General features: G+C 40.5%; 1 protein-coding gene across 1 annotated transcript; it reads right to left on the bottom strand.

Annotated features, from left to right (window-relative positions):
* Positions 1 to 2,092: 2,092 nt before the first annotated feature.
* On the bottom strand, positions 2,093 to 12,866 carry LOC146510088 (septin-5-like). The gene is made up of 13 exons (XM_085174517.1): positions 9,645 to 12,866; positions 9,165 to 9,187; positions 7,193 to 7,567; positions 6,474 to 6,570; positions 6,105 to 6,191; positions 5,879 to 6,002; positions 5,567 to 5,701; positions 5,351 to 5,468; positions 4,356 to 4,457; positions 4,135 to 4,231; positions 3,785 to 3,947; positions 3,557 to 3,659; positions 2,093 to 3,457 (listed from the first exon to the last, which is right to left on the bottom strand). The coding sequence occupies exons 1-13, from the start codon at positions 9,688 to 9,690 to the stop codon at positions 3,386 to 3,388; spliced, it is 1,542 nt and encodes a 513-aa protein (XP_085030643.1). The 5' UTR covers positions 9,691 to 12,866; the 3' UTR covers positions 2,093 to 3,385.
* Between the last annotated feature and the right edge of the window lie 85 nt (positions 12,867 to 12,951).

Here is a 12,951-nt window from a genome sequence, read left to right as displayed (position 1 = left end):
TGTCTGTCCTCCTGAAAATCTTATGTACGCAAACACGCGTTGCAACTTCTTATCTTGTGCGGGTTTTTATTTTGACAGCGAATGCGCACCTGCGGACCACTTATGTGCAGCCCTGGTTATTTAGCTCGTCATATTGCAGCCACAGAAATTCTTTTGTCCATGAAACCATAAAGCTGCACTTTCTTTTTTCCTTATAGTCTGATTTGTCATAACCTTTCCGTTTTGTGGTAAGCTTTTCTTTGGCTGTCACTTCTTCACGCTGACCTGTCTTATTTGGCTCAGCAGAACTAAAATATATATCCTGCTGCTTTTACACACGCACTAACATAACGCTCAGCGATTCTCTGCGCGATCAACCTCTCACATGTTTAAGCTGCGGGAGATTTCACTTGTCATGTTTGCATAGTAAGCTAACGATTGATAAGACGATGTCAGAGGAATTGGTGCGCAAATTATCATCACTCACCAATCAGTACTGTCGCTCTCTATACACAGTTCACGCGATTGCAAAGTGAAAGCAAAAAACAAGCGCAAATTCAAACGCGATTTCAGTATGTCACATATTGACAGTGGCCGATGCCAATGACATAATTACCCAGCTACATTTCCAAAAGAATGCAAAAGCATTGACATATATTTTTCCTTCCTAGGATAGGCCGACGGGCAGGGCAGAGATAGATTTTGGTAGCCCGACTGGAAAAAAGCCCCGTGGGGCTAGCGATTTTGCGAGCCCTGTATCTGATTGAGGAATCACTCATCTTTGGAAAAGAGAGTTTATTATGGAGAAATGTCTCTTTCCAAAATAAAAGCTATACTATACGCTTCTTCTGGGCTATATTCTCAGCAGCATATTAAACATATCAGGTCCCCATAAGGAGAATCGTGTGCTAACGGCTGTCTAAATGACTCGGGTAAAGTTTGTAGCATGCTGCTTGTTGTTTTTCTCTGCTTCCACTTGTCTTTGCACTAGGATGATGTCGGAGTAAATGTGCAGTCATATTGGTTGTGTTCCCACTAGTGCTGTCAGCGTAAATCTGAAATGACATTAACGTCACAACACGGCAAATCTCCGTTAACGAGCTACCGCGGATCACCTCATGAGTGGGGCTGGAAGACGTCAACACATTAACGAGCTAACTGCGCTAACACACTAGTTCCCACCAATTGAGCATTGCTGGCACATCCAACATACTGTTTTACTTTTGTCCATGACAGGCTTACCTTCAGGGTCATACATCACATGAAAACCAAAATAGTTCCAAACGCCAGATCTGAATGAGGGTGGGGGAGGTTCAATTTGCCATGTTGCAACTAGCCTAGCTTCTGTCTCGCTAGCTTGCCCTGCGCTCAGTGAATCTGTGTTCGACTACTCCGCCTAGGCTGCACTGTCGAGCGCAGATCCACTGAGCGCTCAACACAGACAGCATCATCAGAAGGAAAGTTGATAAAATAAATTAAAAATGTTGTATCGTTCGATACATATGCGTACCGAACCGAAAGCACTGTATCGAACGGTTCGATATCGATACGAGTATCGTTGCACCCCTAATATATATATATATATAAGTTGAAACATTAAAAAAAACTTACTTTGCTACAGCGAACACTAGATGGCAGTATAATATGGAGGCCTAAAACTACCATGATCAAAATTAAATAAACAAATAACTTGTTAAATAAAAACACCATAAAAAAACCCAAAAAAACCAACTTTTTTTTTGGTAATGTGTTTCTGCGTCATTATGCAAATTAGAAAGGTTGTCGATTGAAGTGGAGCAACTTTTCACCTACTGCACATGTCAGAGTGATCGTGTGTTAGACGCAGGGGTGGCTGTAGCTCAGGTGGTAGAGCAGGTCATCTACTGATCGGAAGGTTGGTGGTTCGATCCCTGGCTTCCCCAGTCTGCATGCCAAATATCCTTGGGCAAGATACTAACCCCAAATTGCTCTCCGATGCATCCATCGGAGTATGAATGTGTGTGTGAATGTTATGTAGATAGCACTTAGAAAAATGTGCTTGTGCGAATGGGTGAATGTACAAGTTGTGTACAGCGCTTTGAGTGCTCTGAAAGAGTAGAAAAGCGCTATATAAGAACCAGTCCATTTACCATTTAACCTTTTTGCTTTCAGTAATTTAGAAGTGTGAGGGCTCATTACAAATTTAAATACGGAAGAAAAGTAAAATAAATATCAACATATTTGTTTTTAATAATTTCTCAAATGAATGATGTATTTATTTTGTTTGTGGCAGCTTTGGTCCATTAACGAGGTTGCTGATAAAGGGATTATGTTCACATGATAAAGAAACAAATCTACCAGTCATAAAAAAGAAATGCAAGTGTTATGTGGTGAAATATGTTTTCAGTCTTTGCTTTGCAACAGATGTCTGAAGACGAGGTGCTCCAAGCTGTACTAGAGGCAGCGGTGCCTCCTGCTGTTCAGGAGGACAATGTCAGGGCAGAGCTGGTCTTTCTGGATCACAATCGTTTTCACACACGCCCTTATCATTTAGCACCAATATGTCTCCTATCAAACATTTCTGGGACATTCTGGGTCAGCGTGTTCATCAGTGTGCCTTTTGCATGATGAACACACCCCAACCAGTCAAACCAGCCCCTCCCTGAGCATGGTTCCGCCAGTTAAAAGAGGGGTTTTCCTTCCCACTGTCGCTAAAAGTTTGCTAATAGGGGGTTTTCTGATTGTTGGAGTTTTCTCTGTATTACTGTAAGGTCTTTACCTTATAATTAATTAAAAGCATCTTGAGGCGACTGCTATTGAGATTTGGTGCTATATAAATAAACTTGAACAGCAACAATCGATTATCATTGTACAGCTGCAGGCTGCTCACCCAGGAATGGAGAGCAATTCTTCCACACATCCAGGAGTTGCTTGCATTGGATCACATCTCATATTTACATATGCCATAGTGTTGGTCTATAAACTCTATTTAAAACACTGACTTATGTTCCTTTCTTTAGCTAGCATGTGACTAAAACAGTTGGAGCACTCTGGTTTTTCGAATGGGTGACTCATTCCAAAGTCCAAATAAGTTATCCTGCTGAGATGCTCCGAAACAGCAATACTGAGCTTTTGACTTGCATGTCCTTGCAGTATCCATAATAGTTATAGAATGTTTTAGGATAAAGTTCATGATTTTTCTTTTAGGATTAGGAGGTTAGATCGGGAGTTAGATCTGGAAAAAACAGTGAAATCTTTTCAAGTATCTTTGGAAAGTCATGATTCCAACTGTGATTCTCACTGCAAGTTATCCTAAGTAAAAACAATTAGAAATAGGCTCAGTGTCAAGCTTGCCAATTGCCAAGGCCTCCTCTGTGACTCTGAGCGCTCCTCATCTGGCTCCTGCTTCAGGGATGTACGGTGAGAATCAGCAGCCACCTCTATGACTGTGCTGCATCTGCTCCTGAATCCGCTCCAGCACCTCCTGCATCTTTCTCAGCTTAAAAACAAAATAAGAGAGTAAATACAGGTCTGATTACTCATAAGCTAAGTTGATGAATGAATGAATGAATGAATGAATGAGCAAAGAGAAACACACCTCTTCATCCTTTTCATAGATCAATCTTTCCTTCTCAGTGTCAGCGACGGCCAGAGGCAGAGGAAAGTCTGCCTCACTACTGTCCCGATATTTCTCACGCAAACTAAGACCAAACCCACACACACAAAGATATTAAAAAAATATCTGACCTCACTGTGCTTAACAGGGTTTTTTTAAAGATTTTTTTTAATATTGGTTTGTGGTGTTGTGCATCCTGTCTCCACCCACCTGCGTTTCCTTTCCAGCACCACCATGCGTGTCATGTTCTGGATGCACTGAGCTCTGTAGTTCTCATAGTGAATTTCCCGCGTCACGTCCTTCAGATCTTGCATGTGCGTCCTCACCAGCATGTTCCTCAGCGGCAGGAAGTCGGAGTGAGCCGGGTTCTCCACTGACCATGCAACAGCAACATTGTTACCGCATCATACTGGATTCTTTGTTATCAAATGGAACAACAGCCAGGTGCGCAACTGACACAAAATGTACTCTAAGGGGTAATGATTGAGTAAAAATAAACCAAAAAACATTAAAAAAAAAAAACTGAAGTAAAATTAAAATTAAAAGGCTTGGGGTAATACCTTCTACCACGCCCCAGGGATAGACGCGACCCCTGAACTTTCGACCTTTACTCTCCACCTGTACGTTACTCCCAATCACAGCAAATGGGATGCTGTTCTGCAAGAAAACAACAACAACAACGACAACATAGAAAAAACCCCAAACCAAAATAAACCGTCAGCCTTAAAATAGACCAGACAACACATTTCAACCATGACAACTTATGAATAAAATGAGGAACCTTGAGTATCTGTTCCTGTGTCTTGAAGTCTTCGTCCTCATCTGAATCACATTCAGGAAACTGGTAGATGTTTATCCCAAACTGCTTGATCTCCTCCCTGATCTGGAGCACATGAACACTCATTAGGAGAAGATGTGTAACAGAAATAGATAAAATATATAACAGAGATTGGAGATCAATTACAGAACAGAACTGGGTTGCCAGAGGGTCAAATTGGCCCTGCTGGATAGCTTTGCATAGTTTGAAATTAAAGGAGTCATGAATAATTCCAACTTTGTGCACTGCAATTCCTGCTGTGCTGTGATACAAGGCAGGATGGATCCATGCGTACACCAAACTCTGATCCTAACTGCAGAAATCAAGATTGCTTCAATCTGATCAGACCAGGTAATGCTTTTCCAGTCTTTTTGTGTTTGGTTTCAGGACCCTGTACAAATTGTAGCTTCAGTTTCCTGTTCACAGCTGACTGCAGTGCCACCTGGTCTGATATCCTGACATTGTGCTTCAAAGTTCCACATGTTGTGTGTTCAGAGATGCTCTTCTGAATACCTTCACTGTAATGAACGGCTATGTGGGTTAATGTTGCCTTCATGTTAGCTCCAAACAGTCTGACCATTATCCTCTGACATCAACAAAGATTTTTCACCCAGAGAACTGCTGCGGGCTGGATATTTTCTCTTTCTCAGACCATTCTCTGTAAACCCTAGAGATGGTTCTGTGGGAAAGTCCCATTTAGATCAGCAGTTTCTTAAGTACTCAGACCAGCCCTTCTGGCCCCCCAAAACTATGTCACATTCAAAGTCTCCTAAATAATCTTTCATTCCCATTTTGATGCTCACTTTGAACTTCAGCAGGTCCTCTTGACCATAACTACATACCTAAATACATTAAGCTGCTCCTGTGTGATTGGCTGATTAGATATTTGTGTTAACAGAGAGTTGAACAATACCCAGTGAAGCAGCCGTGTGTACATATTGGTATAACTGAGCTGTTACCTTCATCTTCTTTCTGCAGACCTCTGCCGGTGTCAGGCTGTCAGCTTTGGCCAACACAGGAATTATGTTGACTTTTTCATGAAGCGCCCTCATACAGTCCACATCCAGAGGTCGAAGGCTGATAAGAGAAAATAGTCACATACAGAAATATGGAAAAATAAGCAAAAGTTTAGCTGATGCTGTTGGAACAGTGTTATCGCTGTTTCATCAGTGTACCCATGTCCGAACGGTGAGATGAAGTAGAGGCAGCAGTGGACTCTGTTGTCCTGAATGTTTCTTCTGTTCAGCCCGCTCTCGTCTCTGAAGTACTGTTCAAACTGCTGGTCGATGTAGTCGTCTATGTGCCTCCAGCTGATGCAGAAACAGAAAATGAATGAGTGAAACACTTTCAGAGGCACACTTTCAATGTGAGCGATGAAATCGAGGGCTACGTATGTGCTTCACGAGTTCAATTCAAATGCCACCAAAATACCAAAGTCTTGCTCGAGTTAAGCTGGTTTGACTGTGAGGAGGAGTTCATGACCTCACCTTTCTGTGTTGTTGACGGCATCTCCGAACCCTGGCGTGTCTATGATGGTGAGCCTCAGTTTGACTCCTTTCTCCTCAATGCCAACGGTGTGTTTGATGATGCCGACTGTTCGACTGATCCGCTCTGTAAGCGCACGCAGTTTGTTCAAAGACGCATGAGATCACACACGTGACATCAGATTGTGTGTCTACCCCCCAATACAGAAAGTGAAAAACTAATGCTTACCTTCAGCATTGAGAACTTTTCTGTCCTTGTAAAGATCCGTGAGGAACAAACTGTTGATTAGTGTGGATTTACCGAGACCGGACTCCCCTACAGAGACGTTTGAGTAAGGTAATAAATCATCTGTCTTCCTCGGAAGAATTTGTGTCAACAGATAAAGTTACAGGGATTTATGGACGCCACGCTCCCACTAATCAGTGGCGTGTTTTAATGATCGCTGGCAGAGCAGTGATTTCGTTATCGCCACTTAAGATATTTTTTTTAACTCTGTTTTACTCGTTTATCATCACTTAAGTTTTTTGATATTTGATATTTTTGACTTGTTGTTCCTTTTGTAAAATCCTTCCTTCTCAGGAGAGAAATCAGACTCACCTGCGACTATGAGTGTGAATGTGAAGCCTTTCTTCACAGTTTTTCTGTGGACCTGGTTTGGTAATGTGGCAAAACCTACGTACTCCTTGTCCTGATCCTAAAGAAGGAAAATACAAAGATAACATACACATATGGGGATATTTACTGCTTCAATTAGAAATTCTCTCTACATCCTCGAGCTTTAGTGCTTCTTAGTTAATAAAGCAGTCAGATATGGGTCTGAAATGTCCAAACTGGTTATCAGTAGCCCTGTCGTTCTCCTCATGGATACTGTAGCACTTATTATCTTGAATAAATAAACATATATTGTGTCACAATAACAGCCATGACTCTCCCGTCACAGGCTGATCCCTATTGGGCCACAAGCTGGACTTCACTTTGCCTTTGCCCCAGAAGCTTCGGTGCACAGACAGGGTGAGCAGACAAGAAAGGAAACCATAGACGCGTCTTAGCTTTAGAGCTTAATATGCTCTTTAAGGGCCAGAAAGATGTGATAACCAAACTGGCTTGGCGCTTTTTTTTTTTCCTGTGTGAAAGTTGATGTCGTAAACTGTGTTTCTTTGAAAGCTGCATGAAGGAGTTGCAAACTGTTGAATGGGTACTGAAAGTGGGTGTAAGGTTTTAAAGATGTACTACGAAGCAAAATAACACAGAGGTTCAGGCAACAAACATTTAGAGACATAAACAGCCAGACATTATATAAAATAGTAAAAACACACCTCAGGAGAGTCGTAGGGGTCAAAGCGTCCCCAGGGGCTACGTGGGCGCATGGAAGGGCTGAGCGGCGAGTCCAGAGACACCTGAGAAACAATCTGCCTCCTCAGCGGTAGCTGCTGAAATTCTGGATCCAGTCCCATGTGATTATGTCTGGGAGGGACTGCTGGAGAGCCCCCGGGGTGGAAGGGGATGGTGCGGACCAGAGAGGGAGTCCCAGGAAGGCTGAGGTGTCTCCCATTGATGGGGCTCCCAATGCCTTCTGCTCCATAGTGGCCTGGTCTCTGGTGCTGTTCACCAGAGTGAGACATGAGAGGCAAATCCCTCATGGCATAAGGATACTGCATGTCCTCCTGGTCCCTTATGGACAGACTGGACAACTAAAACAGAGAGCAGCATGATTTTTCCTCTGTCTGATATTAGTTTTTTTAATTAGGCGCAGCAGACGAATATACCTCAGCTGACAGGACTCTTGTGAAAGCCCCTCTCTAATTATGAGCGTGTGGCGATATGTGGCTGATAACCACGCTCTCCTGAAGGTACCGCAGTGATGCTGGGCTGAGGCTGATTTTGGTCATCTGATAGGGGGAACCAGCTCACTTATCTGCCTCTTTTTCTCATTGTGGCTTTGTGTATGTGTCCACAGCCTATGTATGTGTCCACAACATAGACGGGTTATCACCACACTCACTCAAGATTGTTGTCTAAGCCTCGTGTTTGCAGTCAAACAAAAAGATGGGTAAGCTGGAGAAACATCGAACCCTAAAACCTGAAGAAAAGTCACACCATGATTAAAATACTCGTCATTCGTGTATCAATCATTGGTCATGGTTGTACCTCTACTGTCTGTCCGACCTCAGCGAATCAATGGTAATGCTGATATTTTGGCTTTAACAGCTATAACTGGAGGTGTTTTTCCTCTAAGATAAGCACTAACTAGGCTTCCTGTTAATCTCATAACATTACACACTCCAGACTGCCTGTTGTGAGAAGACAGAAGGTTTCTCACAACAGACCAATAAGATTGTCTTTGTCCTCAGAGGAATTAACTTAATAACTTAAATTTCCAGGGTAGCCACCTGTTCCAGGAGCTCTGTGTCACAAGGCTTTGACAAGGAGATATAAGTAACTTAACAAAGAATAGAATCTGGAATTTAATACAATGGTAATTGAAGGAGGCCATGAGGGGGTGATCTGTATTCCGGTCATGCAGTAAATGAATCATAATGCTATTACAGTAAAACCATGATTTTTTGGTGTTCCACTGTAATTTTCCTCCCGCCCTTTAGATATCTTTAACACTACTAAAATAAATTAAAAAAAAACAGGAAACTAAAAAGTGTGATTGTTTGTTGCTCTCTGAATACATGGCATAATGACGTATCTTTTCTTGCAGTGTTGGACTAAACTCTTCACTGATTAGGTGTGACCTGTGATCTCATTATACCGTTACAAATGCCGTCATCCATCTGTCCAGGCAGGATGTAGAGACAGTTTGAAGCTGGAGGTTAGTAAACAATAGGGACAAACCGGATATACCCACAAGGCTGTGAGTGCCGGGTTCGTTCAGCATGAAATCTATAGCTAGTTAAAAATAACCTGAATTGTATGTTTTTATGCTGATTTTGTAGTTTTCCAAATCTTCACTCCACACCTGCTTCCACACAATATGACTGTACCCTATGATGAGGAGCTAGGATAGGGAATTTCCACCTGCTTTATCCAAGATAAACACACTGGGCTCTTAAAGTGGTTAAAGGAATGCAGAAAAGCACCGGCCACGGTGCTGCTGGATTGACCAGGGTTTATCTGGCATTCCTCTACCTGTCAGCTCTCATTACCCACAAAACTTTGCAGTAGGCTTAATCCAGCTTCTAACGCTCTGACAGGGTTGGGGTTTGGAGATTTAACTCTTAAACACACACATAAGCTCAAACAAGCACTACATCTATAGGCTACTCTACACAATTGCCCTACCTCCTTGCCCGAGAAAGTTGAAGCTTTGTTTTGAGGAGAGAAAATTGGAAAAAATATATATTAAAAAATAATTTATTCAGGTTTGCTGCATCCATCCTGTACAATGCTACTAAAAAAAAACGTAATCAATTTAACTTTACTACACACCCTGATGTCTAAAAAGGAAATCTGCAATAAAATGCAGAACTGAAATGGAAAAAATAGCAGAAAAATACTAAATAACCCATAACCCCCTATTGTTTATACAAACAGATAAACGATGAACTTACAGTAAATAAGTTGAGAAAACATTAGCTTAAGAATACAATAACCTACAGAGATACAAATCCTTGCAGGATTGTCACAGGCTGCAGCTTCATTGAGCTTTAAATTGGCTGAGCAAATTTTATCTTCTGAAAGTACCAGTGTAGGCCAATTCCAGTTGATTTCTGAAGGAGCCTTGTTCTGCAGACTTGTATATTAACTGGATTATAGACTTACCTTTTTTATTGCCGCGAAATCTGACGGGAGAGGACATGTGCTCCATGCTGCCGGTATTCAAGCTGTCCCTGGATCAGAGGAGGGCAGCGCATGGCTGCAGCACAATGCTGCAGATGCTCTGTGGGCGTGTACGTCCCTGAATTATACTACTCAGCTCCGGGTGCACCCTGCTCCATGTCTACTCAGTGTTACCGCTTTTCTGTGGCTACACAACAGCTTAATACAGCTCAGCGATCATCATCATCATAATTATAATAATGTCAATGGATTGATTGCGAATCTTTAATATATTTAAAAACACGAATTTCGTGCAAAAGTTTGAGTATGTTTTGCATTTTCTCTAATCCACAGAGGGTCAAAAGCATACATACAGAAGTCAAATGTAATATTTGGTTAAATATCCCTTAGCAAGCTGCTTTTAGTAGCTATAAACAAGCTTCAAGCACAATTCTGGCTGGACATTTGATCAGTTTTGGTAAAGTTCATTTAAATTAGTTCGTTTCCTGTCACAGACACAGATTTTAAACTTAGCTCACAAATTTTCAATAGAATTGAGGTTGGTACTTTGGAAAGGCCATCCCAGAAGCTGGATGTAAGCCTTCTTTCCAAAACCAGTTTTGATGTGTGTTTGGGATCATTGTCCAGGTGGAAATCCCCAATATTTTAAAGTTTCATTCATCCAGCTGTTGATTTGAGGTAAAGTTGAAGAATTAGAAGGTACTCTTAATTCTTCCCAACTTGTGTAAATCTACAGTACAACGTCATAGATCTTCACTAAGATCCTTGGACGTCCTCATTGTTTGGAGTATTGGTCAATCTGAGGCTCTATGTATAACTCTAAACCTGTGTGGATTATAGAAAATACTGTTTAAATTCTGATTTGTGACCCATTGTTTATTTAAGTCATTAAAAATCTATGATGTACAATACTTCCACATAGCAAATAGAAAGCTCAAAGAAACCACTAAAAGCTCAAAATTACCATGATATTTATGCTCATGATGAGTTGTTATAAACCTCTGACCACAATGAGTAAATTTTACACAAAAAATATGTTTGGAGTATTTAAGATTGGTAATCCAAGCTTGAGGTGGCACAAGATAGAAATAACTTCCTATTTATAGGAGAAACCTTAAAAAAAGAAAGAAAAAAAGGAAACATTATCTTAGCAGTAGAAAATACCATAATTAAAGATCTAGTAGTGTGTAACATTTCCAGCTTTTCTATCGAGTGGCTCAAAGTGTGTTAAAATGAAGAAGAGTGGAGTCTATCAAAGCAGTGTTGTGGATTTTCTACTACCGGTAGTTGTTTTGTAAGTATGCTCCCTGAGTAAGTCCACAATCACATGTGGGCGAGCCCAGTGTTAATACTAAAAGTCCATAAAATTCTCTTCGTTTAATCTTTGTGAAGCCAAAAAGACATGACATGTATAGTACTGTAGACGTAAGCAAGGTTAGCGCTCATATTGGAAAGCAATTCGGCTTACTTAGCTATCTATGCTTATTGAGTTATATTTATGCAATATTTTTAAATTTTTTTGGCAACCATGAAAGCTTGAGTCTGAAAGTTGCTGCCATTTTTATGTTTTAATATTATTGTATTTAGGTACATTTAGTCAAGATTAGCCAGTTTAACTAAGCTAGCCTAACAGCTTTTTTTGTATAAGAAAAGTATGTTAAATATTTTGGTAAGTGTGTACACATTCATGTCGTTATATAGTAAAGTAGTCACATTTAGACAATAAATCAATCAATAAACAAGCAGGCGAAAAAACGATTGGATTTAAATTTATGCTAACACGTGTGAGGCTAATCTTAAAGTGTTTGTTCATCTTTTTCTTCCAAATGGTTAAAAAGTCTTCACGATATATTTCTGGACTAAACTTCTTAATGTCAACTCTGAACATCATTGAGCTGCTTTATTTTTCAAATATTGCTGGTTGATTTTACACCTTGTTGGCTACAGTAATGTTTTTGTCAAGAGAGGGCCACCACTCAAGCCTACAGGTGGTGAGTTTATATTAGCTAGGTCATGGGATTATATTATAATTTATTCAAATTTGTTAAGAGATTTAATATGAAGAATTTGGAGGTAGTCCTGCTAAATTTCAAATCAATCTAAGATTAGAGAGGGAACAAATGTGATTTTGAACATGGCATGGTTGGTACTGACAGATGGGATGAGCTGAGTATTTCAGAAACTGATCATTTAAATGAGATTTTGCTATGTAACCATGTCTGGGGTTGACAAAGAATTGTCAGGGAAGAAAAGAAAATATCCACTGAGCAGCAGATCTGTAAGAGAAAAGGCCTTGTTGATGCTGGAGGTCAGAGAATGGGGAGACTGTCTTAAGCAGATAGAAAGGCAATGGTAACTCAAATAGCCACTTGTTAAAACCATGGTACGTAGAAAGGCATCTCTGAATGCACACCATGTCGAACCTTTAATTGGAAGGCCACAGCTAAGAACCCGGAAACAGACTACAGTTTGTACACGATCACTGCATTTGAATAAAAAAACTAAAAAAAACAAACAACCAAAAAAAAAAAAAAAAAACAGTGCCTGATTTCTGCTGCAACATTTGTATGGTGGGGTCATACTTTGACCCAAACAACATGAAAGCATGAATACATGCATCCTTGTATCAATGGTGATACAAGGATGCATGTATTCATGTTGCAGGGGATACTTCGGGGCCCAACTGAGCATCATTTAAATACCTCAGCCTACCTTAGTACAGCTGCTGACCATTTCTATCCCTTTAGGGTTTTATGTTATAGATGTTTTAACCTACAATATAAAGTTCCTTGAGGTGACTGTGAAATATATCTTAAAAAAAATAAATAAATAATGGGGGAGACTCATATTGAATTATGACTGCAGTGCACCACTTCCAGCAGAATGAGATCATTTGTCCCAAAGTTCAAATAATGTCAAACTGGTTTCTTGAACATGTCAATGACTTCTTTGCATTCAAGTGGCCTCCACAGTCACCAGATCCCAATCTATTATAGCACCTTTGAGATGCGGTGGAACGAGAAATCCACATCATGGATATGCAGCCGACAAATCTGCAGCAACTGTGTGTTGAGTGGATCTGAGAAATGTTTCCAGACTCTATGCCATGAAGAACTAAGGCAAAAGGGTGTACCTAAAAGGTGAGTGTAAACAGTCCATCATAACAAAAATGTGTGTGCAATCCTTTAAGAAGAACAGTGCTGATAATTCTGGCTAATTTGTCTTTAATAAGGTCAGCATTTTAAAATATTAAATAGTTTTATATTTAATTTTGTGTAATGTTTGGTAA

Source organism: Neolamprologus multifasciatus, chromosome 10, assembly GCF_963576455.1.
Source record: "Neolamprologus multifasciatus chromosome 10, fNeoMul1.2, whole genome shotgun sequence".
NCBI lineage: Eukaryota > Metazoa > Chordata > Actinopteri > Cichliformes > Cichlidae > Neolamprologus > Neolamprologus multifasciatus.
This window is presented reverse-complemented; position numbering and strand designations above follow the sequence as displayed.